Genomic DNA, 25,875 nt, shown 5'->3' on the forward strand with positions numbered 1-25,875 from the left:
GAAATCATGCAGATGGCATGTGCCAAAGTGTCTTGTTTTTGCTGCTAGGTTTTAGACTAAAATAGGCAAAAGGAAGCAGGCAGCTTGAGAGTGAATTGACAAGTACCTACGAAGTAGCCTGCAACTGCATATGAAGACCTACCTACCTACCTCAACAGCCTGATACCATTAATGACGAGGATGGCTCCGGTCACTGCGGAACATTGGGGGCGAGTTTAGATCATACATGCGATTCATGTTGATTCTGGGGAAGTGGAAAGCACTCCGGCCTGTTCCTAATCGCCATTTTTGCTTAGAGTAATCCGGTGTTTGAACATTGTAATTTCAAGAGATGTTGCTTGGTGTGCAAGGCACCGGTAGGTAGGTAGGTAGTGTACTACCGTATGTAGAGCTTCACCAGGTGTGGTGGGGTAGAGTGGTGCCCTATCTCATCAATCTCCTGGTAAAGCTGTGGAGAGATTGGAGCTTGCTGTCGACAACTGGGCTGGACAGCAAAACACCATAGTGGAAGCTACTCAAAGCTGAGCCTAGGGCCGCAATCGCGCATCAGAACGGCTCAAGATCAACGGGCAAGCCAGCCTCACACTACTTAATGTGTAGTAGGCTGCATGGTAGCAATTCCCCTTGAGTAAATTGAGAACATGGAAACCAAAGTTTGCTGAAATCTTCATATGGGCTCGACAAGACCAAACAGACCCTGCACAAACTCAGCTGCCTCCTTGCTCACCTTCGTTGGGTAAGGCGTGGGGCCTTGTACGGTCCACTTATCTCACTCACGCTATTGGACCACCAGTCTCCATCGGCTCGGCACATGAACCACTGTAGCACCGTCATGGTGGGCCCCGCTTTTGAAGCATTACACACCTGACTGACGCATTGTTTCTGGGCATGCCTTGTCCCGCATTTGGGCGAATAGATCACCACAAAGCCAATCAACTCGTCCCCTCCAATTAGCAAAGGTCTCTTAAGGTTACTGTGCCTTCAGTCTCCCCTCGCAACCGCATTTTGCTTTGGATTTGCTTGGTTTTTTTCTCTTTGGATCTTTCCTTCCAAACAAAAGGCAATACGGGAAAAAGAAAAAAAGAAAATCAACGACGGAGAGAAAAAAACGAAAACAAATACAAAAAGCAAGAGAATAAGCGCCCCACTATCGACCCATGACCAAAGTCCCCTGGCTTTCGTAGAACAAGCTCGACACAAAGTCGCTTTCAGTCGAGTCTTTTTTTATTTTTTATTTTTTTTACTGCAACAAACAAAGTACCTGCTTGCCCCTCACGAAAGAAATCGCCGAACCTCGCATTCCCAACTTCAGACCACGGAAGCCTACCCGACCCAACGCTGCGACCCCAACTACCAAACGGCACTTTCTTGTCACAGTCATCTATCCAGTCTCCAAGATGAACCCCCATCAGAAGAACAAGATTGATATCACTGTAAGGTCTTATCCCAAGAAACCCCATCCTAGAGCCCCCTTTTTTGCTCTCTACCTCAACACAAAACGGAACCCAAAACTGACTCTTTCACCCCCTTCACCTAAAAACAGTCCCTCTCCCCGGAGGAACAGCGGCTCTTCCGTCTGTACGGCAAGCTCCCATCCAAGTCGGATCACTTTGCCAAGCACCTCAAGGAGCGCAAGTACTTTGACAGCGGCGACTACGCCCTCTCCAAGGCCGGCAAGGCCGACTCGGTCGACGCTGGCTCCGTCGGCTCCCAGCACCCCGTCCCCGAGAACATCCCCCACCTCTCGTCGCCCGTCAACGGCGCCGGCTCCAGCGGCCTCATCCCCAACCTGCAGGCCACCGGCGGCCGCGAGCAGCAGCAGGCCTCGAGGAGTCCCGTCAAGGAGGGCAGCTTTCTGCACCGCGAGACGAGCGCCGACGACGACGACTCCGCCAGCAACGACGTCGCGGAGAACAAGGTCGCTGCCGAGGCCGTTGGTGACGCGACCGCCGCTGCTGCTGCGGCTCAGACTGGCGGAAAGACCGAAGAAATTCCCATCCGCAGGTAGGGGGAGCGCCTTTAATGGGCTTCTTTTTCTTATCGCGGTTATTTGACGAGGATGGATTTTCTAAATGGCTTCTATCGGGCTTGACGAGGGATGACGATGTTTACGAAACGAATACAGCTGCTTCGATGCTGCAAACCTGCTACCAATGCTTTTCATGACGATGGACTTGGTTGCTCTCTCTTTTTCTTTTTTCTCTTTTTTTTCTCTTTGATCTCTTCATTATCGAAATGCAAATTCGAGAATAACTCTCTGTTTTTGCGTGTGGATCTATCTCTTCCTATCGAATTTCCGGATAGGAAAGGCACAAAACTGTCCAAGGCGTCTGGCTTCTTTTTTTTTTCTGGGATTGGGAAAGTCGAGGTGATGCCTTGGCATGTAGACACCTCTGTTTTGGTGGCTCGTACAGAACGATATGCAGCTTTAGCGCTTCTCGCATTCTATGGGCATACCTGTCACATTTATCATGGAGGAGCGCTCTTGTCTTGCAAATTTGTCTGCCCTTTCTTGGCGATGGATATGCTTCTGAGCTTGATGTGGCATAATCGGACGGAAAGCGCTTCAGGGCTTGTCAAGTTGTCTTTGTTCAGGTATCTTGTTTCTATAAAAAAAAGAGACAAATTGTCCATCGCTTTTGTCGTCTCCAGTCATACCATCCTCTCAACCATGCCCCGCAGCTCATGCCAGTTCAAGTGCCTTCTGGGCCATGGCCATGGCGCCCTCGAAAGTCTTGTTACCTCCAATGAAGCCCGCAGCGTGGACAAACACGCAACCCGGGATACCGGTAATCTTGTCAAGCTCCTCGTCCCTAAAACCCCTCCAGGCCTCGGGCAGGGGCAGCCTGCTCTGGAACGAGTCCTTGGAGACGGGCACACATTGGATCCTCCACTTGGCGTCGGGCGTAGGCTTCTCCGGGTACAGGACATACACCACCTCACCCGCGCTGGGGTTCTCCTGCTCGAGGGTGTAAAGGTGGTCCTTCCACGGAACGGACTGGCCCTTGAAAACGAGGATGCGGCCCTTACCGGCAGGGTCGTGCTCGGCCCGGTGCGAGAAGGCGTCGGCGACAACAGAGCGGGCCGGCAGCCAGGAGCGTGTGTAGTAGTCCAAGTCGCGGTCGAACTCCTCACCGATTCGGGCGCTGGCGGCCTCAAAGCGCTGGTCCTCAGCCGCCTGGGCCTCGGCGGGGTCCTCCGGGATCGGGTCGTTCCAGTTCGGGTTCAGGCGGCCGACGACGGCGCCGAGCGTGAAGCCGCCGTCCGAGAAGCGCTTCTGCAGCGGCTGGCCGTTGCTCGCCGTCGCCAGTACGGCCGGGTCGTAGGCTGAGATGCCGTTATCGTGGGCGTCGAGGGCCTCGACAAAGTTCTCGTACAGCTTGGCGTAGAGCATGTCGACGGTCGCCTCGTTATCACAGTCCGGATCGGCGAGACGGCGGGCGATGATCTGCTTGCCAAAGTGCATGTACACAAGACCCGCGCTCGACAGCTTGGTTTGCCTGCCGGGGAAGGTGGTGGAAAAGGTGCGCTGGTGGTGGTCGAAGCGCAGCGTCGACGCGTCGTACTCGCCGCCGACGTCGACGACAGTATGGCAGCGGGCTAGGGCGGCCGGGTCGCGGGTCCGCACAAGGGAGGCACCCGCGTATGTGGGGATGTGCTGCCGCAGCATATACACAGCGAGAGCCTCGTCGGCGTGGAAGTGACCATTGTGTGTGCCAATGGTGACAGGGCCCTCAGACGACCCACCCTCAGTCTTGAGTCTTTTTGCTGCGCTCTCGGCCATTCTGAACTGACGTGCGGCCAAACGGCGGAACATTCAAAACCGGCGGGTTCTTTGGGGTGTCAAGTTGGTAAGGGGAATAAACTTGTTATTCACCTGCCCAAGTAAGTATGCAAGCTGTCCAGGTCCCGATTACAGGGATTGAGATGAGACCGTTGGACGTGGATTCTGCAGAGTGTACTGAAAAGTGACTGTAGTTGGTAGCCGTGACGATCACGGGTCGTAAATCGTAATGAGCAAAATTGGTATGCAAGGTATGAGATGTAAACAACAAGTACAAACCGAAACTGGCGGAGAAGAGGTGGAAAAAAATACCTAGCAACCACCAACAGCCCCACCATCACTGAGTGCAGTCACTAGATTTTTGGTGGGCAACGTCTTGGTTGGTCGGTTTCACCCATCGCCAAATCTCGCGGCAGGGGCCGGGGCTCGGAGGTCCAGCGGCCCCACACCAGCAAGGCACCTCAGAGGTAGGGTAGCGCGGTCCAGCATGGTGCGTTTGCCAGGCAGAGTGAGGTAACGTACTGTAATGCAACTGCAGGCGAAATGCTGATGCTCAGCTAGCATGGATCAGATTGCCGAATCGTCACGAGAGTTTTTGTAGCCAAAAAAGCGCGAACGCGAACCGTGTCATCACATTTGAATCAATCGAGCTCCAATTGTCGCCCTCAATTGCACTTTTTGCATGACCACACCATCAGCATTGAACCATCGCCATTACCTTACCATCACCTGCTTTGCGATGGAGGAAAGTACAGAACGCGACGGCAAAGTCGGAGAATGGATTAAAAAGCACGACTCCGAAGACCAGGTCGAGCCTAATGAAGAAGACTCGGATGGAGAGATGGAAGAGGCAGCCGACGCACCAGAAGAGGACGGCCCAGCACCAAAGCAGTCGTACAAATCATGGAAGAAAAAATATCGAAAGATGCGCGACGCTTTTGAGCGAAAGATGCGCGAGGGCGAAGAGATCTACAGGCGAGAAATGCGCGCAATCGAGACGAACAAACGCATAGCCATCGAGATAGAGTAGGACCCATTGCCCATATCCTACCTCACTGAAAATCTACGCAGTACCTGGTAGCAACTCAATTGGTGTCAACCGCAGCTAACATGCATTGCTCTCACTCTCCAGCCGTCTGCTCGACCTGTTACTCGAGGTCAACAATACGCCTCAGATCCCTCCAGAAAAGCGCTTCGACCTGAGCATCCCCTTCTCGTCTGCTGGCACCTCCGACATCCTACCAGGCGAAATGTACCTGCCCATCGACATGCCCGGGAATGACAGGGCCCGCGGTGCCGAAAAGCCATCACAGGCACTGCGCGACATGCTCGTGGAGATCCCACATCACCGATACGCTGCCGCCGCAGAGCTATTCCCTAACGTTGTCAGCGACCTTGAGGCCGGTGTGGGCGGCGAAGGCCCTGGCGCCGATATGCTCGCCTCGGCTAGTCACCAGCATCCAGCCTCTTTCCTCACGGCTGACGACATCGACAACTACCTCTGGGAGCTGGACCAGCGCATCGCCGAGGACCGGCGCGATCGCGGCTTGTCCCCGCTACCCGTCGTGCCAACCCTCGCTCCCAAGGCTCGCGATCCCACCGGCAGTGCAGGAGCAACAGCAGCAGCAACTTCTGCAACCGCCGACCCCAACGCCGCCGCGCGCGACTTTGCCCTCCGCAACCCTACCAGCGTCTACAATTGGCTGCGCAAGCACGCACCAAAGACCTTCCTGCAGGACGCCGAGGCAACCTCAGTCGTCGATGTCGACGCCGCCGAGACGCCGCACCCAGAGCGCCCATCTGGGTCCCGCAGCCGGGCCAAGTTCGAGCCCGCTAAGCGAGGCGGCAAGGTAGCCACCCCGGCAAGCACGCCCACCACTGCCACCAAGCGCGCCTCTGGCGTCGCCCGCGGTGCTGCTAAGCGCTCACGCCAGTCGGCCGTCACCACGGCCGACGTGGCCGACGAGGCTAAGGACGAAGAGGGCGAGGAGATGGCGCTTGACGAAACGGCGGCGGCGACTCCAACCGCTGCTAAGGGCAAGCGCAAGCGCGCCGCTGACGACGACGCGGGCTACAGGCCTAAGGGGGGCTCCGCACGGCCGAGCAAGAAGAAGCGGAAGAGCGAGGCCGGGGACGCGACACCAACGTCTGCTAGGTCCGGCAAGACTGCTAAGACCAAGGCTGCTGCCGTCGCTGATGCTGATGCTGACGAGGATGCTGCTATCGAGGATGCAGAGTAATTTTCCCATGTTCTATTTCTCTTTTGTTTTTGGTTCATCTCATTGTTTCTAGCCCGGGACGCGGGAAAAGGGAAACATGGGTACTCTCTATTCGTGTGGGAGTCACACAACGTAATGGAGCATTGGCGTTTGGCGTTTGGGCATTTTTCTCTAATCGGCGGGAGTTTTCCTAATGAATTCCTAGCGGTTTTCAATAAATTTAGAATCTCATGTACGAATAGCTTGTTTTATCAAAACAAAGGACTGCATGAGGCTGTCACTGCGTAGCTTTTATTCTTTGCTTTACATTTCGCCTGCGTTTTATGTTTTGTCATAGACCATTTGAGCCCATTGGTCAATAATATCATGATCAGATGCGAGGTGAATTGAAATCCAAGATGGAGCTATATACATCTGTGATGTTTTTCAAGAAAGAAAAAAAACACACTATGCTGGGCTGTGTCATGGAATCCCAAAAAAGGCGCGTTGTGTTACCCCCGCGGGCAAATCACAAAGATGCTAAAAAACCAAGATTTCACACTGTAGCTTGTACGCGTATATACGGTAAACCGACCATAAAAAAAAAAAGAAATCATGAACACGAGAGAAAAACCTTGCCATATGGGGTATAGTTGAATTCGGGGTGTCGGCCTTTGGGGTTTGCTTAGAATTTGCTTTTTGTCAAATCACCCTCCCAAAAGATGAGATAGATTGCTTGGCAGATTAAGATGCAGCTAAGATTAGGGCCCAACAAACAGAAACTCTAAATTCACAGCTTCTCCTTGAGGCTCGACTTCATCCTCCTCTCGACAGCATCGAGGTACTCGTTGGTGGTGACGTAGTCGCTGCGGGCGGTCTTGCCGCAGGCGAGGGCGAGGTCCTTGGTCATGATGCCGTCAATGTCGACCGTCTCGATGCAGGCGCGCTCGAGGGTCTCGGCAAAGGCGACGACGTCGGGAGTCTCGTCCAGCTTGCCCCTCTGGATCAGGCCGCGGGTCCAGGCGAAGATGGAGGCGATGGGGTTGGTCGAGGTCTCGCGACCCTTTTGGTGCTCGCGGTAGTGGCGAGTCACGGTGCCGTGTGCGGCCTCGGACTCGAAGGTCTTGCCGTCGGGAGTGATGAGGACCGAGGTCATCAGGCCGAGGGAGCCGAAGCCCTGGGCGACAATGTCGGACTGGACGTCACCGTCGTAGTCTATTTTTTCGGGGATTTTGTGAGTTGTGAATCCTCTCAAGTCTCTCTCGCTTGTGCACAGAAACAAATCGAAAATGGGCAAAGTCCACTTACTCTTCAGAGCCATGATGTAGCCGCCTGTGCTCTTGATCATCTGGGCGACCATGTCGTCGATCAGGCGGTGCTCGTACCAGATGCCCTTGGCCTCGAACTCGGCCTTGTAGGTCGACTGGTACAGCTGCTCAAAGATGTCCTTGAAGCGGCCGTCGTACTTCTTGAGGATGGTGTTCTTGGTGCTCATGTACAACGGCAGACCCTTGGCGAGGGCGAGCTTGAAGCTTGAGTGGGCAAAGCCCGTGATGCTCTCATCGGTGTTGTACTGGGTCTGCGCGACGCCGCCGCCGTTCTTGAAGTCAAAGACCTGGATCTCCTGCGGCTCGCCGCCCTTGGGGGTGAAGGTCATGGTCAGCTTGCCCTCGCCGGGCACGACCATGTCCTTGGCGCGGTACTGGTCGCCAAAGGCGTGGCGGCCGATGATGATGGGCTTCTGCCAGCTCGGCACCAGGCGCGGAATACGCGGGATCACGATCGGCTCCCGGAAGACGGTGCCGCCCAGAGCATTACGGATGGTGCCGTTGGGGGAGAGCCACACTGTATGGTTGTATCTTGTCAGCGATCGGGGTTACACAACCTCTCGGAGCTTCCACCCGCCACGTATTAGCGCTGCTAGCCGATCCAGATCCACGGGAAGCCTGGATTCGGTACGACGTCATCGGGGTCACAGAAGCTTGGAGAATTGAGAAAAAATTACTCACTCTGCTTGAGGTTGAACTCCTTGACACGGGCCTCGTCGGGGGTGATGGTGGCGCACTTGACACCAACCGAGTACTTCTTGATGGCCTCTGCGGCGTCCAGAGTGACCTTGTCATCGGTCTTGTCGCGGTACTCGAGCCCGAGGTCGTAGTACTTGAGGTCGATGTCGAGGTAAGGGTGGATGAACTTGTCCTTGATGTTCTGCCAGATGATGCGGGTCATCTCGTCGCCGTCCAGCTCGACGACTGGGTTCTTGACCTTGATCTTGGCCTGGGACGCCATTGTACGCATGAACTGGGCGGCGTAAAGCTGCTGCTGCTGCTGCGGACGGAGTAGCGATTGACGAGCGAGGAAGGCCGATTGACCAAAAACGCGGGAGGCGGCCGGACGCATGCTGGGCCGGAGACTTGAGGGGAGGGACGGGGTACAAGGGAGTAAAAAAAAAAAGATAAGAAACCCGCGCTGCGGCAGACAAACGACGTCAGAAAAGGGGGGTAAACAAGGAGCTGTGCCGAGGCAAAACAAATAATTAAGACTCGGGGAGTCGTGCTATCGAGGTTTCCCTAGACTGGCCAAGATGCAAGAACGGAGTCAGAGCCCGAGTTGGTGTTCACAAATTCTCGGAATACGGTATTTCTCACAAGCTTGCTGCGATTTCGGCGCCGGCGTGGATCCCAAAGAGGGTCGGGTGGGGGGTTCCAATCGCGTCGAGACCCCTGCAAAGGTGACGCTAGGACGATTAGGGGAGTGGCCAGGGAAAGCTTCTACCTATAAGAAAGGGCTGTGAAGACTATTGGTCTATGATGATGATGTCCCGATCCTTTTCTTCTCTTGTATATGTTGCCTAGGGAAAGAAAAGGAGAGAAAGAAGAATGGAAAAAAATTCTAGACCAACTTACGTAGGAGATAATTAGTTTTTACACCAGACGAGCACCCTTCTATTTTACCGGCAAAACATCAAACCCGAACAAAAATGAGGGGAAGTCAAATACAAAGCAGGGTAATGGCAGCTCTCGGCTGAGGGGAAATGGTCTGTCTGTCTGTCGCGCATTCCCAAAAGTGAGCTAATGTGACCATTTTCCCCCCATGCCGTCGCGCGCACTACATCAACAGCGTACTGCGCCCCCTCTCGTCCATCCAATGATTGATTTTGCCATGACGGGGATGGGTTTGGAAGGTACTGTTTTTTGTTCGGGCGAGCCCCGACGCCATGCAGCGCCAGGCGATCCTGCGACGCCATCGAATGGGGTACACCTTAGGTTACTTGATTAGGTACCTATCATGCTTGCAGCTATTTTGCAAGGATGCATTGGTATTTGTTCAGCAAGGTCATTGATCCTCTGAACTGGCCGCGAGTTGTTCGTTCGTTCTGGTAAGGGTGATTCAAACCAGAACAAAGCTAGAGCTGTCTACTGAAACTAGATCAAGATCTTTGGAATAGGTTGGATCTCGCATCAGTGTAGCATTTACTACGTACATAGATTGACCATTTTTCCGTACCTACCTAGCCCAAACGAACCCGGCCCTACGGAGCAAGCTCCAAAGGGGGCTTCCATATTAAAGTAGTATGGCCCGAGTAGGCCGAGCTCTAATTAGTTTATTTTTCTGCTTTCCCCACACTTGTACCCTATTAGTGTTGCTCCCCACACTGATTGCGGGGATTGTTCAATGCGGCCGCTGTCAATTATAATTATGCACTCACTTCAAATCGTCTGGTGTCCAAGGTAGCGTAGCAATGGACATGCAACCAAGACCACCATTCATTCTTTTCTTTGATCAAGACTGCCAAGGAGCACAAACAGGCGAATGGGTCGCCATGTAGGGTGGGATGAGATTTCCCCGCTGTGTATTTCCTTTTCCGTCCCTATCTACCACCTACAGAGTAGGTATACATTAGCACCTCTCCTCATGGCTGAGAGAGAGTGCTGAAACGTTTAGAGTCCGCGAGAAGCGCTATCAAAGCGAAAAACGCGGAGCTCCATGCTGAGTGCATCCAGAGTCCGTCATGGATGACACCCGGGTATTGTTAAGCCAGACCAACCAAAAAAAACGTAATACCACATAAGACCCGTCCAAAGCTTCATGTCCCTCATCCCATCCGATGGCTTTATAGAACCAGAACCCAACCCGAACCTGCTTGTCTTTTTATCGTTTTTTTTCCAACCCAAAAAGATTCATATCCTTGAAAAGTAAACGTAAACATTCGCGTCCGGTTGTTGCTTGCGGACCGATTTTTTTTTCCTTGACTCCGGTTTTCGTGCTGATACCTTTTTTCGTGTAATTGATGCATTAGAGAAAACAGAAAAGGAAGTGAGAGAAAAAAAAGAAGGAAAGAATAAGACAAGAATAAGACAAGAAGAAAAAGGCGCGAGAGGGGAGAACAGCAAATTATAGGATGCGCCTTTCACGACAAGAGCGACTGCACAAACAAAGGGAAAAAGGAAAGAAGAAAAAACAAAGCCCAGTCGTGCATCTTGAATTCCGTTGTCTTGCCCTTGAACGAACTGGACTTTGCTCGAGCCTGTACTTTTTTGTGAAGTATCTCTGTTGTTGCTTTTTTTTCCTTTTTTCATTTTCTTTTTTTTTTCTCTCTGCCATTTTTTCAGTGAAAAACATGAGATCGGTGTTCCAAGAGAGTGATATCCGCCAACAAGAGACAGGCGAATGCTTCGCAGTGTCGCACATCGTGGTCCTCTTGCTCTTTTTCTCGCAGTGAGAGTCTGTATCTCTTATTTACTGAATTCGCATTCGGCCGGTGAAAGGTCTCGGGGTCCGGTGGCGAGTTTCTGGTCTAGGTGGTAAGGTGGTAAGGCAAAGACTGAATAAATTCCCAGTCGAACCTTTCCTAACCTTCAAGTTGAAGCCTGATGTTGACTCTCTCGGGCTCACAGTTTGTTCCACAGCGCTGGCAGCTCCAAGGAGACGACACGCCGACGGTGCTGTTCCTCGCCAGGCATTTGTTGCAGTACCAGTAGGACTTGTCGATGAGGCACTCTTGGAGCCAGCTGATCTCCACCTTCTCGCCGCGCTTGTAAAGATCCTGCTTGTGGAAGTTACGGAGGTGCTCACGGCAGTGATCCTTGCGCGGGATGGCGTCGCGTCCAGCCCGTTGACAGGTGCGGAATCCGCAGTTATATATTTCGGGCTTGCCGGCGCTGCCTTCCGCTAGGGCGTGCTTCTTGCTCTTTGCCATGTGCCGCGTCAGGTTGGCATGGCGATCGAACACGCTGTCACAGCCTTCGTGCGGGCATCGGAACTGCTGCTTGGTGGAGGATTGTCCCTTTGCCGGGGTGGTCGGTTGCACCGTCTGGACCGATGGCTCATTGGCAGGCTCCTCCAGCCAAGTGTCGTCCATGGTAAAAGCTGGGTCCGGTCTGGAAAGAGCTCCGTTAGCACATATGAACGAGTGCCGAAAGTTTCGAGGGATCTTTGCAGAAGATATGTGTGGCTTGTAAGAGCAATCGACGGATAGATAAATGGGTCACTCACTCAGAGTTTGGCACAGCATGGTACGGTGATTGCTGTGGCCAGTGAGCTTCAACGACAGATTGGATGGGATTCCAAGGAGCCGCTCCATGCTGATTGTACAGCTCGACCCCATAATCTAGCGTGCCCGGGTACCCGACAAGACCGTAAGCCACACTGTTGGCAACCCAGCCTGTATCACCGTGTCCCTGATAGCCCATGTACTGCACTGTTTGGTCCTGGTTAAAGGCTAACTGGGTTTGATCGAAGCTCATGGCACCAGGTGTTTGTTGCAACTGCTGGCCGAGGTCCCCCTGAAGGAGATCCTGGTTCGAGAACAGGGTATCAGGTGTGGGACAACTCAAGACGGCAGATTGCCCTGAGACAGCGCTGCCAAAAGACCCTAACGAGGAGTCTCTGGCCATCTCTTGGCTCTCAAAGTACTGCTGGTCCATGTAGTCGTCTTGATTTGGGGTGTTGTTGTCGTACATTGTGCTTAATGTCAGGGTGGAAGGAGACGTGAGGTGATGAGTAGCAGAGCGAAAAAAAGCAAACCGATGACAAGAAGAATAAATAGAGGTGCAAATGATAGGCAAAAATTTACATGCAACTAAATAGCAGATTTTTAGGGCTTTTTCGTTTGGAGGAATATCAAGAGATGGCCTGGCATGGATGAAGGAAAAAGTGCGAGAGAGGCAGGGGCTGAATAAATATCGTGGTTTGCGTCCGGTTTATGGGTGCCTTAGTCTTGGGCAGAAATGTTTATCTACCTTAGTCCCCCGTCCTGCATCAAAAAAATGAGGCTGGTAGGCTTTTCCCCTTCGAGATCCTTACTTCGTTGGTATCCCAAGCAACACTCGGAACTCAATCTTGAGAATGGTCACCTAAGGTTGCTAACTCACCGGAAAGTTCAAAGGCGAGGAAGTGACCGCATGTTTGTATCACGACGCACATGCAAAACTTACATAGACATCTAGGTTCCCATGTGATATATCATGTATCAATTTCCTAAATCCCAAATCACTCACCTCAAGCATCTGCAATCGTGTCCAAGCCCGACTGGTTTAACTCAGGCTGCCCCTGCACTGACCTTATCAAACAGGGGAAGTTGTGTTTCCTCAATCTGCAGCTGGCTGATCTTTCGTCACAAGGAGTGACTTGTTGGCGAGGTATCCTGTCCAGTCTCTGTTGACATTGGTAATATTTCCCATGGCACTGCCACAAGTGACGCATGTAGGTAAGGCTAAAAGAGCATCGTGGTAGCTAAGTACCTATTCAAGGTACTCGAAGAAGATCCATATAGCGGTAGCTGTGCATGCGTTAGTTGCATCCCGTCGGTATATCTACATTCAGGTACCCACCCATACTTGACTTAGCTTCGTTCGGTGGGCACCTTTTGCTTTCAATGTCTGTAAGCCATGGTCGCGGTTGCCTTAATTGCGAATCCACTCCGAGTTCGCAAAGGCCGCATGCCTATCCGTACAGCTTTTTACTCGGTTAACGAGATCTGTGGTTGCCTTTATCTGACTGCATGCTGTAAACTTGTTAATCCTTCCACTCGACCCGACTTGTATGTTCCCGAAAGGTCTGAATACCGATCCAAAACTACAAGTCATTTTTGACTCGATCCCTCCACGGTTAACAACAATCCATGTACCCGTTGGGGAAACGTGGCAGCCTCTTGATAGGAGATCGACATAATTGTATAGGCAGGTAAGGGGTACTGTACTCCCCAATTCGGTGCTCTAGCCGCGCGCCCATGTAGCCAGATTGGCGACCTGCATGAAGAGTGAGAAGTGGTGCGTGCGGTCGCGCATACATGTAGAAAAAACACCGCAGCCCGCTTCTTGGCTGCAAGGTGCTGTCAGTGAAGTACCCGTATGCCAGCGGTTTCCGGGTGCGGGGAGATCCCAAAAACCAGCTCTTTCGCTTTCCGTAACCCTGCAAATTTGTGCATCAGCTTCCGCCAAAACTACCTAAACTGCATGAACTGGGATGTCCCGATGTACCAACCGTTCAGTCAATCCTTTTATCAAACGTGGGCGCATTGTTCAGCTAACAAACATTCTGATGGTTTTGTCCAGCCTCTTTGTTCCCCTAGCTCATGGTGTGATATATTGGCGTCGATTATATGCATAACTACCTGTGCCACCGCACTTGGTGAGATCAGGTCCAATAAACAACTTCCCCTGCGTTACAGAATGCAGTGTAATAGGTGAGCTGCAGTCTTTACCTTGGTAGTTTGGGTATCACAAGGTCGCTTATGACAGCTCACCTTCCTAACGTTATCTCGAAGTCCTTTTTGTAACTTTGAGGTGACCTGAATTTCAATCCAATTTCATTCCCCTATCAGGCCTGGAAGCAATGAAACCATGGCACTCTTTGATTTTGGATGATGCCAACCGCTCTTTCGCCCGTCTTAGGTGTAGGAAATTCCCCGAGGACTGGCTTTCAAAAATCGGGAATCTCTCTTTGGTCCGCTAAACTACGGAACCCCGTTATGCTCAAGGCAGCAGAGAACCATACCTAGCCACACTCAAGACAGCTTGGCTAGATCCCCAGGTAGGTACCCAGTTTAAGGGTTTCTGGAATGACGTTTAGAGGGTGGGCCTGGTGGCGGTTCACGCTCTTCCGCAGATTTTTCTTCTGCTTGCTTCAAGACCATTGTCGGCTTAGGTTTTCAAACCCCAAAACTGTACTGTTCGCTAGAAATGGCCAGAGCCACCTCGGCTCCGGGCTATTCATGTAACCAATTCCGCTCGATCATCGAAGAACCCCGACCATGATCACGATCGCCCCTTCCTCAGAACATCTTATCCGTTGGCAATCAAATATGCCGTGCTGCTTTCATCCCCTTAGAAATGGGCGTTTTTGACGCGTGGTCGAGATTTGCTGGCAATAGCAACCGAGAATCGAGATTGGTCTTTCTGCGAAAGTACCTCCGCGTACCATGATGAGGCTGCTTTTATTCCCCCGGTGAAGCCCTATTTGGAAATCGGTAGAGGGAAGATTTGATCTTGGTTGTCTCATCTGCCAGAACAAATGGTTCCGGTTTTCCGTCCGACCACCCAGACGATACCTCGAGGGAGCCAAGTAATTAAGCGCTCCGCCATTTTGCCCAAGTCTCTCGACATATTGACTTGAGCGTCATCACCATTTCCGACTCGCCTCACTTTTCTCTTGTCTCAAGTTATCTTTCTCATTTCTTGCACTTCTCCGTGCTTCCGTGTGTCACTATTCCTCCCCTGCTGGAGCTTGTAATCCCACACTCAACAAGAATCGAGTGGTGTGGACGAGTGGAGCTTGCATCTCTTCCTGTTCCGTCAGCAGCCTGACCTGCTCATCCTCAGCCCCAAAGCTTTTATCCCAACAGGAGTCGTTTAACGCAGTGAGGTAGTAGCATGACAATACCACCCAAAGGAGGTGTTTGCCGACACTGCCTACCCCAAGAGCCGCCACCCCTTAAGCAAGGAGAAGCACAGCGCCGGCAGAGCATTCTCTTGTGCCGGTACTGTTGCTGTTGCCTCACTATAGCTGGCTTTTGCCGATCGTTCTTCTTTCACCCCCTTTTTTCTTCTTTGATCCAGCCGCCGTATTTCGAGAATCTTGCCGCCTGCTTGCATCTGCTTGCATCCGCTTGCATAGGCTTGCGGTCCAAGGGTTTGCAACTGGTCTATTTTGCATTGTGCACTTCTAGGCCACCATGACGGCTGTACTGGCTGATCTCATATTGCAGCCGTGTTTCTCCGTTTCCTTGACCTTTCTGATGATACGACCCAGGACCTATGAGCGTCCGCGGGTCAAGCAGACGGCGTCCTTTCCCCACAGAGCTCGTGCTCGCTATGGGCATGTACTAAAATGCCCTACACTGGGTGCTCTTTAGGTACCTTGCTTTGATCTTCAAGGCCGCGTTGGCGATTCGACTCGAGTCCTTAACCGAAGGCTGAAAAATAATCCAGCTCCAGAACGAGATACGAGCCAGTGACCTCATGATATATTTTCATCGCCGGTATCTCGGAAGCATAGGCAATCGAGTATTTTCGGGGCAGTCATCTAACCCTCCCACATTAGAAGCCGTTGTATCAGTACTTAGATACTGATCTGACACTACCTGCAAAAAAAAAAAAAAAAAAAGAACGGCTCACCGGTCGACGAGCCAATCTGACAGAAGGTTTAAGCTATCGATTTAATGCTGAGTTGGTCTTTCACGCGATCGTAAGTTCTTTGTTTTGTCACCAAAGAGAATAGAAAAACAGCATGTGTGTTCCACAAAAGATGTGAACCCAAGAGTGTGCTAACATCGGGCGTCCCAAGAGCAAAGGACGTACCTTTTGAGGCAATCAGTGCCTTTTTGAATTTATACAAAAGACAGAGAGGGATGGTATAACACATTTCCTTATTGCTCTCGACCACCGCCTGCCAGGGCTTTGTTCGGTTTCCGATTCGTTCATTTCCCTCTGCTAATTCAGTTTCTGTTCTGACCTCCCTTTGACTGTTGGGCTGCCATGCATATATGCCCGTTCTGGCTGCTTAGTATCGTGAAACCACAAACCCAACTCCCCAGCGAACAATCGCACATCGTAGTCGTTCCTGTACAAACGATGATGCAATAACCCGATGACCACGTGTGCGTTCCTGATATGCGACCTTGCTGAGGGTGGGTTGAACGCGAAAAACAATATTAGCCCCCTTTTAAGTGGCGTCTCAGGCTAGGCTGGGAGGGTCGTGACTAAAAATAATGCGTTACTCTCTATAGTCATATCCAATAACCAGAGTCTAATTTGCCCTGGTAACGTAACCTTAACCTTCATTCGTCGAACTTATTATTGGTGGTACGCGATCCTAAATTAACAAAATCACTCACATACCCAAGAGGCATCTCCTGGCCAGGCATTGGCTCGGATACTTCCTCCGAGCGAGTGTAACCCGTACCAGTCACGGGATATGCAAGCTTCGATGGCACTGGCGCGTTCATCCCTTGTCAAAACTGTATGGGTGAGTCTGTTCCGTAAATCGCACAAGGCTTACTAGATATCGAGTTTATATTACATGGGTGCACACTGGTTACATACCAAGACTGAAGGGCGACAAAGGAGAAACATGAGAGCCCCGGCGGCCGTATCATGACCAGGTAGATCGCGGAACCCCGACCGGTAAGTGTTAGGAAAAGACGGAAACATGAAAGAAATGCCCGATACTTTTTCTCGTCGCATCCTTTTTCTCGATTTTCGCCTTGAAAGGAAAAAGGAAAACCTCAGTACATCGCAGCCAGCTGCTTGACCAGCTGGTATATGTTCGTAATAGCTACTCTGTTCATCCACGCGTAAGCAGCGACCAAGACAATCAGCCAACGCGCAAACGCACCCTTGGGACCGGCGGCTCCCATGCCGAAGATGAGAGACGACCAGTAGGCCAGGCCCCTGACCTCCCTGCCCTGGCGGTCAAAGTTGGGGCTCTTGGACGACAGCATGGCAAGCTTTTTGAGCTCCGACATGTTGTACGGCATGTAGCGCACCCGCAGCAGCGACTCCATCCAGCCGGGCGTCTTGGCGACGGTGCGGTGGTGCGAGAAGCAGTCGAACGAAGCCTTGCCGCGGTATGCGCCCTGGCCCGAAGTCTTGACGCCGCCAAAGGCGACCGAGTTGAGTTGTGCGTGCGCGAACGAGTCGTTGATGGATGCGCCGCCCGATGTCATCTCGTTGATGACTGTAGGCGGAGTTTTATTCCAGTTGTTAGCCAATCGGTTTTCAAACAAAAAGTCAAGTCACACCTTCTTGTGACCACCTCCTTTCTCGGGGCTCAGCCTTTACCTTTATTCGTCTCGTGGTCCTTGCCGAATGCGTACAGCGCAAGCGGGGTCTTGTCGACGCTGTTTGCCAGCTTGATGGCGGCGTTGAGGTCATCAAACGCCATGACCGCAAAGATGGGCCCGAAGGATTCCTCCACGACCATGGAGTCGTCTGCGGAGTCGACGAGCACCGCCGTCGGCTCCATGAAGAGCGTTTCCTGGTCCATCTGTCCGCCCATGATGATCTTTCCCCTGCTCTCGTCCAGCATCTTCTTCATGCGCAGCCAGTGCCTCTCATTGATGACGCGGGCCAGCTCGCTGTCCCTGGCGCCGCGCGGGAAGAACTCGTTGTGCACGCGGTTCAGCTCGGCGATGAAGCTGTCGAGGACGGGGCGCTCGACCAGGACGTAGTTTTGCGACAGGCAGACCTGGCCAGCGTTGAAGGTCTTGGCCCACATGAGCCGCTTGGCCGCGAGGTACAGGTCGGCATGGCGTGTGATGAAGGCGGGGTTGAGGCCGCCCAGCTCCAGCGTGACGGGCGTCAGGGTCTCGGCGGCCTTCTTGGCGATGATCTTGCCGATGTTGGTGCTGCCCGTGTAGAAGATCTTGTCCCACTGGGCCCAGTCGAGGAGTGCGTTGACCTCCGGCACGGCACCGTTGACGACGGCGAATGCTGAAGGATCAAGGCGGCGCTCGATCATCTCCTTGACCACGGCGGCCGTGTGGGGCGCCAGCTCCGAGGGTTTCAGCACGGCCGTGCAGCCGGCGGCAATAGCTCCAACCAAGGGGGAGAGCAGCAGCATGAACGGGTAGTTGTACGGCGAGATGATGAGGACGGACCCGAGCGGCTCCTTGCGCGTCCTGATCTGGTTGATGCGGAACGCAAACGGCACATGTGGGCTGCCGAGGTACTCATCCTTGGCGAAGGTGTTCAGATTGCTAAGCATAAACATGCAGTCGTTCTTGACAAAGGAGATCTCACTGAGAAGGACCTCGTATGCCGGCTTTCCAAAGTCGAGCTGCATGGCCTCGAGGATCATTGGGGTGTAGTCCTCGACGGCCCAGTACAGCTTGCGCAGCTGGACTTTGCGCCATTCCAAGTCCTTGGTCTTGTGAGAGGCAAACATCTCGAGCACCTTGTCGCATGTCGGCCGGATGCTGTCCAGGGCTGTGGCCTCGAAGGCCGGTATGCTAGAAATCCCGGCTTTGGAACCCATATTGACAATTGGTTTGCCGTTATGGTTGTAAAGCCTGTTGGAGTTTGTGTTGGTGTTTGTGACACGAGTAGCAGGTGTTGGATGCTACGGACTAGCTTGTTTGTTATGTTGGGGCTTAAAATAAAAAAGAAGAAAAAAGGGGGCCGGTGAAAACAAGATAGGTAGACAAGGGATGAGGTGAATGTATAGTGATCGAGGCGCGGCTTTGAGTTAAACTCCGTGTAATCAGTGCGTACCTGAGACTGTGAAGTACGTACTGTACCACCGCGAGATGAGACGAAAGAGACGGGCGTGGCAAAGCTGGGGTCCAGGCTGAATTGCTTGGACTGTTTGACTGCCTCCCTCCAATAGAATTGATCGGTTGCGCAATCTCAAATAGAGCAAGAACGGATGAAGCAGGACTGGCAATTGAGGAGGAAGCAAAATGCTGGCCGTTGGAAATTTGTTTGAGGAGCCAGATGCTACCTAAACTTGGACTCACTTCACAGGGAGCTCTATCTCCTTTTTCCATGACAGCATCAAATGCGAGGGTCCCTTACCCCACATTTGGCAGCTTCCTTGGGCCGAGGCACGACAGGGATCAGACTGTCGGGGCTGAAATCTATCCCCTTTATGCTTCTAGGGCCGATTCGATTTTAGTCCAGCGGAGCCTAAACACTGCAAGCGTAACGTTTTTAAAGCTGTGTTCAAATGCGGAGTTTACCAGCCTCACATTGGCTACACGTGAGGTTTAAAATCAACCTGCAACTTTCAATCTCCGATACAACTGCTTGTTGATTTTAAACCTCGCGTGCGAGTCCAGGAACCTAATTCTTCCAAAGTCAAACCTCCACTAGTCTAGACGAAAGCTTTAGTTTTGGTTTGCAGGCGTGGGAAATGCGTGGAATTGAAGTTATCCGGAGGAAACAAATATCTGTATTTACCATGTCCCTTACCTTGCTAGGTATTCACCACGCCGCTCCCGCTCCGCTGACGCCTTCCAAGATAGCAACGCGATCAGGTAAAGTATTTAAGGTAAGCTAGCCTATCGGAGTGAATTGAATTCCGTCGCAATCAATTGGCATCTGGGGGACTTTTCCCCTCCTTGATTAGGATGTCTTGTTTGTCTCCGCGTCCGCGTGTCCGCGTATCGGCGTCCTGCGGGAACCCGCGGGCCGCGGGCCGTGTGCGCCAGAGCATTTGTGTCAGTGTCAATCCAGCAGCAAGCACATGCTCTCAACAAAAATGCCGGCGTCTGATACCGACTCTAATCAGACCGCATTTGAGACGTGATGAAAATATCAACCCTCTAATCAATCATCTGAATTCAATTGCATCCCGAAGATAAGCACGATTTATTTTAAACCCAGTCCAATACAATCCAGCCCTTCTGAATGCTCTAACTATGACTGACACGTGGCCAGTGCAGCCGATTTATATGGGTTAGGTAGTGATAGTATAGTACACATGTATACATACAAAAAGCGAGTTTTTGCCCGCCCTGTGAGCCGACGTAACTACTTCTCCACCCGACATCAACGTGCCGCCGGCCTGTTACCACCGGACTTGCTTGTCTCCGCCCGCACAAACTGCAGCAGCTTCTCTTCGGCACTGGTAACAGCATCCTCTGTCGGTGCCTCGAGTGATTTCTTGATGACCTCGCTGCCGTCAATCAGTGCGCCCTTAGACTTCTTTGCTTGGTCCAACAGGTAGGCCTCGTGGCGAAGCTGAACGAGCTGGGCCTTCCTGTCTTCAGTCATGCGCCACTCCATTGGAAACTTGGGCTTGGACTTGATAGGGTGGTGTCGGGTATCCAGGGGAATATCCTCAAATGTGTCTTTGGGGTCCTGCATTCATTCATTCATGGTTAGTCTTGTTACACCACACTACTCAATCATCGACATATAACTTGACGACATGGTATTTGGTGTAAACGCACCTTGGCTTCGGCAATAAGTTTCATGGCCAGATCACCCAGGTAACGCTTGTTCTGGGCTGCGTGCTCAAAGTTCTCGCAGCTCATCTTGATAGTGCCCTTCTCGGGGTTGTACCTCGGACCCGCAAGCTTCTTCAGCTTGGAGACTTGGACCTCGGTGAGGCCGAAATCTTCGGGGCAAAACTCAACGACAACCTTCTTTTCTGCCGGGTGGAACTCTCCCAAGTAGCTAGTATATCGCCATCGTAGCGGAGTAGCCCTGGTGGGCGGCTCAAACGGTTTTGCAAACTCTGTAGTTTCCAGGCAAGACGCCATATGATTAGCAACATTGAATGCCAAGCTGTGATTCGAAAAACCCAAAAAAGTCCTTACTCGAGAGCAATGGCATGTCGTAGATGGCCAGGCGCGCATACTCGCGCATTTCCCTGTGCTCCTCTAGCTTTCCGTGGGCACCGGAAAGAATATCGTCCTCGTTGAACTCCTCATCCAGGACTTCCTCGCTGATGTAATCGGGATCGTCTTCGCCCTCGTTCCAGAACTCATATTGACCAGTCCTGTATTTTTTCGGGATTCTTTCCGCCGTGTTGGATGCGCTGCTGAGTGTGGCCAGCTGGGAATCGGCCAGGGCGTTGGCCTTGTCGCTGATAACCGCCTTTTGGGATTTAGTCCCCGCCTTTTCGAACAGGTCGTCGATCATGTGTTGGAGGCGCTTCCCGTCGTACAGCTCCATGCCTGCTATGGTCCTCTCGTCCGCCTGCTTCCCCGACTTGCCCGAAGCCCATCGTCGTCCCGCTGCGAGATTCGTCGTCGTAGTCGTCGTGCACCTCAGGCTATCGGCCGAGACATGTTTTCCTGTTGCCGTTGAGGATCGTACCTGGAGGGATGAAAAAGTTTTGCTGCCGGCGCGGACGCACGACCGTAGAGGATAAGCGGCCGACATCATAAAATTAGGACAGTGCAGGGGCGCTCGAAGCCCTCTGTCAATTGACTGACTGGCCCGGTTTATGTTACAGGCGGTTGTGGTTTTGGTGCTTATTATCAAAGTGAAGGATAAAAATCACATCACTGCCGAGCTGCAACTACGACCACAGGCCAAAATTTCGGAGATCGCGACAGGGGAGGAGCTTGACGCGTGCACGGACACCACTGCACCACCGGGGCACCCACTTTACCCTATTCACCCGTTGCGATCTGATTTCCTTCTCACCGAACCATGAGCGACGCCGGCGACTACAGCAAGGAATCAATTCCGTCATATACAGCGGAGACGACCGAACAAGCAATCAATCGAGTGCGGTCAGGAGCTAGAGTTCCCGACTAGCGCAGCTATCTTGCCCTGGCATATAACTTGTGCCGCGCCAAGATCCAGCACCTTGATGGGCTGTCGCGGGACAAGCAGACGCCCCGTGCTCCAGCCTCGATCCACGCCGCCGCCCATCACCAAAAAAAGCGCAGGCGCGTGAATGCACCACTCACCACCAGGATGAATATCGACACATCTCCTCCCGCCGCCGAGGCTGCACACTCGCACCTCCCGCGCCGCGCGTTCGTGACCATCGGCGCCACGGCCGGCTTCCGCAGCCTGCTGGAGCAAGTTCTCCGGCCCGAGTTCCTGCGCTGGATGCGCGGGTACGGCTTCGTGCGCATGACGGTGCAGTGCGGCTCCGACCTGGAATGGTTCCGCTCGAGCCTGGCCGCCGTCGCCGATACCTGTGGTGTCGAAGTCGACTGTTTTCAGTACACTACCAGCATGCGCGACTACATAATGCCGTGCCGGCCGGTCGAGGGCGTCTGCAACGCCGGGATCGTGATATGCCATGCTGGTGCGTCGTAAACTTGTCTGGCCGGTGTAGTTGTAAACCGCTATCGCGGGATTTTCTTTTTTGTTGTGCATTTTGCTGACAAGTGTCCGCAAACCTCCCCCATCACCACGAGTTACCAGGCGCCGGAACAGTAGTCGACGTCTCGCGCTGCGGCGTTCCATTCGTCGTGGTACCGAACGAAGGCCTCATGGACAACCACCAGGCCGAGCTCGCCACGCACCTCGACAAGGAGAGGTGGGCCGTGGCCGCGAAGCCCGAGTGAGCAAAACCCCCCTTCGCATCCTTCTGGGGGCATATCCGGGCTTTAAAATTGCTAATCATACCGATGTCCTCCCCCCTTTCGCAAACACATAGAGCTCTTCCTCAGGCCATCAGGAGGGCACATGAGCAGGCGTACGCAGGCGGCCTTGCGCCACAGCCGGAAGTGTCAGCTGGCGTCAGCGAGGACGCCGGGTTCCCCGCCCCGGAACACGAGCGTATTACACTGCTAGACTGGATGACGCTCTCATGCTATGATGATGCATCTTCGTCTACACTGGCTACGCTGGGTCAGCCCTCGGCATCGGACATGTCGTCTGAGAACAAGAGCCGTTCAGCGAGGCATCCTCATGCGAGGCCCGTGTCTTGACATTGATCCCATAGACTTGTGGGCCTTTCAAACCGGCGACTTGTTATTGAGATGTCCAACTAACAGTTCCCCTTCATTGGTACACACCAGATATGTGACAATACTGTCAATTGTATACTTGGCTTGCAATGCATTGTTTGGCGTTGGTTGAGGTAATTACGTGGGATCCCAGATACCTTTTCACACACAGTTGCCTCGAGCATTTGATGTTTTATGCTTCTCAGCTACTGATGGGTTTCAAAACTTTCACCTTGTGAACTTGATTGCTTGTTTATTTGCGTTCATAATGCCACCTCCAGTTTACTATTTACATAGCCCAAGAGGGGCAGTTTCATAATCCGGCCGTCCAACAATTGCCAGTTCTCTATTGTATCAACAATCCATTACTCAGACTCTAAACATCTTGTATTTGATCGATCTATCATAAAGCTTCGTTTCGCTATGTACAAACGCTCACAGATACCACTCATCACTGGAGCCCAGACACGGTCCAGGTCTTGACTGCACCGTCGCTGCCGGCACTGGCAACCCTGTCATCGCCGAGGAAGCAGCACCCGTTCACGCCATCCTTGTGCGCGTTGAGCGCCTTCACCCTCGATCCAGGCTTGGCCACGCTCCACAGGTAGACGTGCGTGTCGAGCGCACCACTCACCGCGTGCGTTCCTGTCGGGTTCCACCCTATCGAAGTGACGCGCGCCGTGTGGGCCGACCATCTGTCGGTCAGGACGTCCCAGTTGCCGCCGACAGTGTATGCGACGATCTTGCCAGACGAGTTGCCTGCCGCGAGCGCCTTTCCGTCGGGGGAGAATGCCAGGGCGGTGATCGGGGCCGTCGATTTCGTCAGTTTGTTCGTCTCGGTGAGGGCTCCACCGTCATCCAGCTTGTATATCACAACAGAGTTGTTGTCAGCACCGACAGCAACTGCCGAACCGTTGGCCGCCACTGAAGTGGGTGTAAAGCTGGTATCCAGCTTGCCGACTTGCTTGTTGTTCTCGTCATAGACGGCCAAGCCCGTTGCCAGTGCCACTACAACACGGCGGCCTGCCGCGGCTGCACCTTTCGGCTGGGCGCCCAGCGCCACCGAGGAGCCTGCAAAGGTGTTGGCAGCCTCATCCACCGACTTGAGTTGGTCATCCCAACCGACACTGTAGGTTCTGCCTGACAATGACGCAAAGGAAGTAACCTGATTGGTGTGTGCACTCCCGTCGACGAGGCCGCACTGTCCACTTGCAGCTTCCCAACGACAGACTCTGCCATCAAAGCTACCGGTGAACAGAGAACCTTGAGATCCCGTGTTCATGGCGGTGATGCTCTTGTTGTGACCCTGGACTATCTTAACAGGGGCATCACTACCCTCAGAAAGATAGTTCAGGTCACCGGACAGGCTCAGTGAGATGATCAGCCCGTCCTTGCGACCGGCTGGCCATGCCACACCGACCTGCTGATCAGGGACGCTGGCAACACCGTCCTCGGCCCCGAGACGCCACGTGCGTGTTGTCTTACCAGACTCGACGTCCCAAATCCTCACGGTCTGGTCCGCGGAAGCGGTAACGAACCTCTTGGAGTCGGGGGCCCATGCAACCGCAAAGACACTGCCCTTGTGCTCACCGCTCCCAATCTCGCGCTGGTGCTCTCCCGTCTTGCCGTCATACAGGTGGATCCGCTTGTCCTGGCCCACTGTGACAAGGTAGGTCCCGTCCGGCGAGAAGGCGGTGCCGAGCACGAAGCCCGTGTGCTGGTCCGACGACTTGGCGGCGAACTTGAACGGGGCACCGTGCAGGAACACCATGCTACCGTCGTCCGACACAGTGGCGGCGCGCAGAGGGCGCTGCTGGCGCATGGCCACCGCGTTGATGACCTTGGAGTGGCCCGAGATCTCGCCCACGCTGTTGCCAGAGTCAGCCGTGATGCAGTGGCCGAAGCGCTCGCGTCCGTCGCCCACGGCGATGATGCGCTGCGAGTCGCCATCCCACGCCACGTCGTTGATCCGCCCAGAGATTATGTGGTATTCGCCTGGAATGACCGGTATGACGGAGAAGCCGTTAGTCCGAGCCCGAAACTCTCCTCATCGACGACGCAGGTTGATCCCCGGTCTCTTTTTTTTTTTTTTTTTTTTTGCTGAAGTCAAGATTTCTTTGGCGTACCCTTGGTGTTGACTGCCTCAACAGCGTCCCAGACGCGCACCTGTCCAGAGACGTCACCCGAAGCAATGTAAAAGCCGCTAGGGGAAAAACGGGCGACGGTGGTGGCTGCAGTGTGGCCAACATACTGCTTGCAGATCTCGGGGTTGTCGATAGATCGGACGAAGATAGATTTGCCAGACTATATTGGGAGAGGGGAACATCAGCCATCTTAGTCTAGTTCTAGTTTGTTCATTCCTCATGTCGAGATGGCTAGCTAGACAGCTTGCGGGGTATACGGTAGTGCAACTTACCGCATATGCTATCCTTTCACCCTTTGAGTCGCAGGATAGTTGCGTTGGCTGACCGCGCACCGTTGCCGGCGTCGCAGCAAGAATCTTCTCGATCGTGATGGACATATCGCCGGGCTTGTATGACCAGGTCACGGATAGAAATGATAATGCGGTTCAATGTATGCAGTCCTGCTTGTACAAGTGTTGTGAAAGCACCACTTGCAGTGCTTGCTGCTCCAACTTCATGTTTCTGTCTCGACAGCTGCGACAGCTGCCTAGACGGACAGGTGGAGGGGTAGCAGTGACGGCATGCACTGTGTTCTGTACGCATTCCGTAGTGATTCACACTGTATTGCACTCTAGTACTGTGGGTGGTGCAGGGTAGGCTTTACATCTTGGTGGACGACAACCGCCGCATCGATGTCTTGGTAGCGATATGCAAGGTACGGGCAACCAGACACTATTACACCGTAAGGCTGGCTTCATAATATGCCAAGCGTGCTATAATCACAGACAGCAGCGGAAATGCAGCCTGTGCGGCTGTCTCGGGTATTTAGTGTCGTTTTATTAGCTCCTTAGTACCGTTCATAGGAAGCCCGGTCTATCGCTGAATTATTACAATGCTGCGTACCTACCA

At 53.1% G+C, this 25,875-nt stretch overlaps 10 protein-coding genes across 10 annotated transcripts; 4 read left to right on the forward strand and 6 right to left on the reverse strand.

Annotated features, from left to right (window-relative positions):
- The first annotated feature begins 926 nt into the window (after window positions 1-926).
- MGG_07265 (endosulphine family protein) lies at window positions 927-2,711 on the forward strand. Its single transcript, XM_003715440.1, has 2 exons — window positions 927-1,433; window positions 1,544-2,711. The coding sequence occupies exons 1-2, from the start codon at window positions 1,398-1,400 to the stop codon at window positions 2,006-2,008; spliced, it is 501 nt and encodes a 166-aa protein (XP_003715488.1). The 5' UTR covers window positions 927-1,397; the 3' UTR covers window positions 2,009-2,711.
- Window positions 2,593-4,115, reverse strand: MGG_07266 (MYG1 protein). Its single transcript, XM_003715441.1, has one exon. The coding sequence runs from the start codon at window positions 3,815-3,817 to the stop codon at window positions 2,684-2,686; it is 1,134 nt and encodes a 377-aa protein (XP_003715489.1). The 5' UTR covers window positions 3,818-4,115; the 3' UTR covers window positions 2,593-2,683.
- A 213-nt stretch (window positions 4,116-4,328) lies between these two features.
- On the forward strand, window positions 4,329-6,406 carry MGG_07267 (uncharacterized protein). The gene is made up of 2 exons (XM_003715442.1): window positions 4,329-4,810; window positions 4,917-6,406. The coding sequence occupies exons 1-2, from the start codon at window positions 4,467-4,469 to the stop codon at window positions 6,022-6,024; spliced, it is 1,452 nt and encodes a 483-aa protein (XP_003715490.1). The 5' UTR covers window positions 4,329-4,466; the 3' UTR covers window positions 6,025-6,406.
- MGG_07268 (isocitrate dehydrogenase) lies at window positions 6,239-8,647 on the reverse strand. The gene is made up of 3 exons (XM_003715443.1): window positions 7,992-8,647; window positions 7,291-7,827; window positions 6,239-7,197 (listed from the first exon to the last, which is right to left on the reverse strand). The coding sequence occupies exons 1-3, from the start codon at window positions 8,380-8,382 to the stop codon at window positions 6,773-6,775; spliced, it is 1,353 nt and encodes a 450-aa protein (XP_003715491.1). The 5' UTR covers window positions 8,383-8,647; the 3' UTR covers window positions 6,239-6,772.
- A 2,187-nt stretch (window positions 8,648-10,834) lies between these two features.
- MGG_07269 (uncharacterized protein) lies at window positions 10,835-11,945 on the reverse strand (the record flags this gene model as incomplete). Its single annotated transcript, XM_003715444.1, has 2 exons — window positions 10,835-11,363; window positions 11,479-11,945. 2 exons carry the CDS (start codon window positions 11,943-11,945, stop codon window positions 10,835-10,837), a joined length of 996 nt encoding a protein of 331 aa, XP_003715492.1.
- A 4,486-nt stretch (window positions 11,946-16,431) lies between these two features.
- MGG_07270 (fatty aldehyde dehydrogenase) lies at window positions 16,432-19,067 on the reverse strand. Its single transcript, XM_003715445.1, has 2 exons — window positions 17,265-19,067; window positions 16,432-17,160 (listed from the first exon to the last, which is right to left on the reverse strand). The coding sequence occupies exons 1-2, from the start codon at window positions 18,457-18,459 to the stop codon at window positions 16,709-16,711; spliced, it is 1,647 nt and encodes a 548-aa protein (XP_003715493.1). The 5' UTR covers window positions 18,460-19,067; the 3' UTR covers window positions 16,432-16,708.
- Window positions 19,068-19,383: 316 nt separating this feature from the next.
- MGG_15891 (uncharacterized protein) lies at window positions 19,384-19,731 on the forward strand (the record flags this gene model as incomplete). The annotated part of the gene is made up of 2 exons (XM_003715446.1): window positions 19,384-19,473; window positions 19,552-19,731. The coding sequence occupies 2 exons, from the start codon at window positions 19,384-19,386 to the stop codon at window positions 19,729-19,731; spliced, it is 270 nt and encodes an 89-aa protein (XP_003715494.1).
- A 12-nt stretch (window positions 19,732-19,743) lies between these two features.
- On the reverse strand, window positions 19,744-21,452 carry MGG_07271 (mitochondrial ribosomal small subunit component). The gene is made up of 3 exons (XM_003715447.1): window positions 20,747-21,452; window positions 20,378-20,664; window positions 19,744-20,285 (listed from the first exon to the last, which is right to left on the reverse strand). Exons 1-3 carry the CDS (start codon window positions 21,315-21,317, stop codon window positions 19,974-19,976), a joined length of 1,170 nt encoding a protein of 389 aa, XP_003715495.1. The 5' UTR covers window positions 21,318-21,452; the 3' UTR covers window positions 19,744-19,973.
- A 115-nt stretch (window positions 21,453-21,567) lies between these two features.
- On the forward strand, window positions 21,568-23,265 carry MGG_07272 (uncharacterized protein). The gene is made up of 3 exons (XM_003715448.1): window positions 21,568-22,197; window positions 22,317-22,455; window positions 22,552-23,265. Exons 1-3 carry the CDS (start codon window positions 21,858-21,860, stop codon window positions 22,823-22,825), a joined length of 753 nt encoding a protein of 250 aa, XP_003715496.1. The 5' UTR covers window positions 21,568-21,857; the 3' UTR covers window positions 22,826-23,265.
- MGG_07273 (WD repeat-containing protein 2) lies at window positions 23,071-25,540 on the reverse strand. Its single transcript, XM_003715449.1, has 3 exons — window positions 25,260-25,540; window positions 24,970-25,147; window positions 23,071-24,838 (listed from the first exon to the last, which is right to left on the reverse strand). The coding sequence occupies exons 1-3, from the start codon at window positions 25,362-25,364 to the stop codon at window positions 23,295-23,297; spliced, it is 1,827 nt and encodes a 608-aa protein (XP_003715497.1). The 5' UTR covers window positions 25,365-25,540; the 3' UTR covers window positions 23,071-23,294.
- Between the last annotated feature and the right edge of the window lie 335 nt (window positions 25,541-25,875).

This window comes from Pyricularia oryzae, chromosome 2 (assembly GCF_000002495.2).
Source record: "Pyricularia oryzae 70-15 chromosome 2, whole genome shotgun sequence".
NCBI classification, from domain to species: Eukaryota; Fungi; Ascomycota; class Sordariomycetes; order Magnaporthales; family Pyriculariaceae; genus Pyricularia; species Pyricularia oryzae.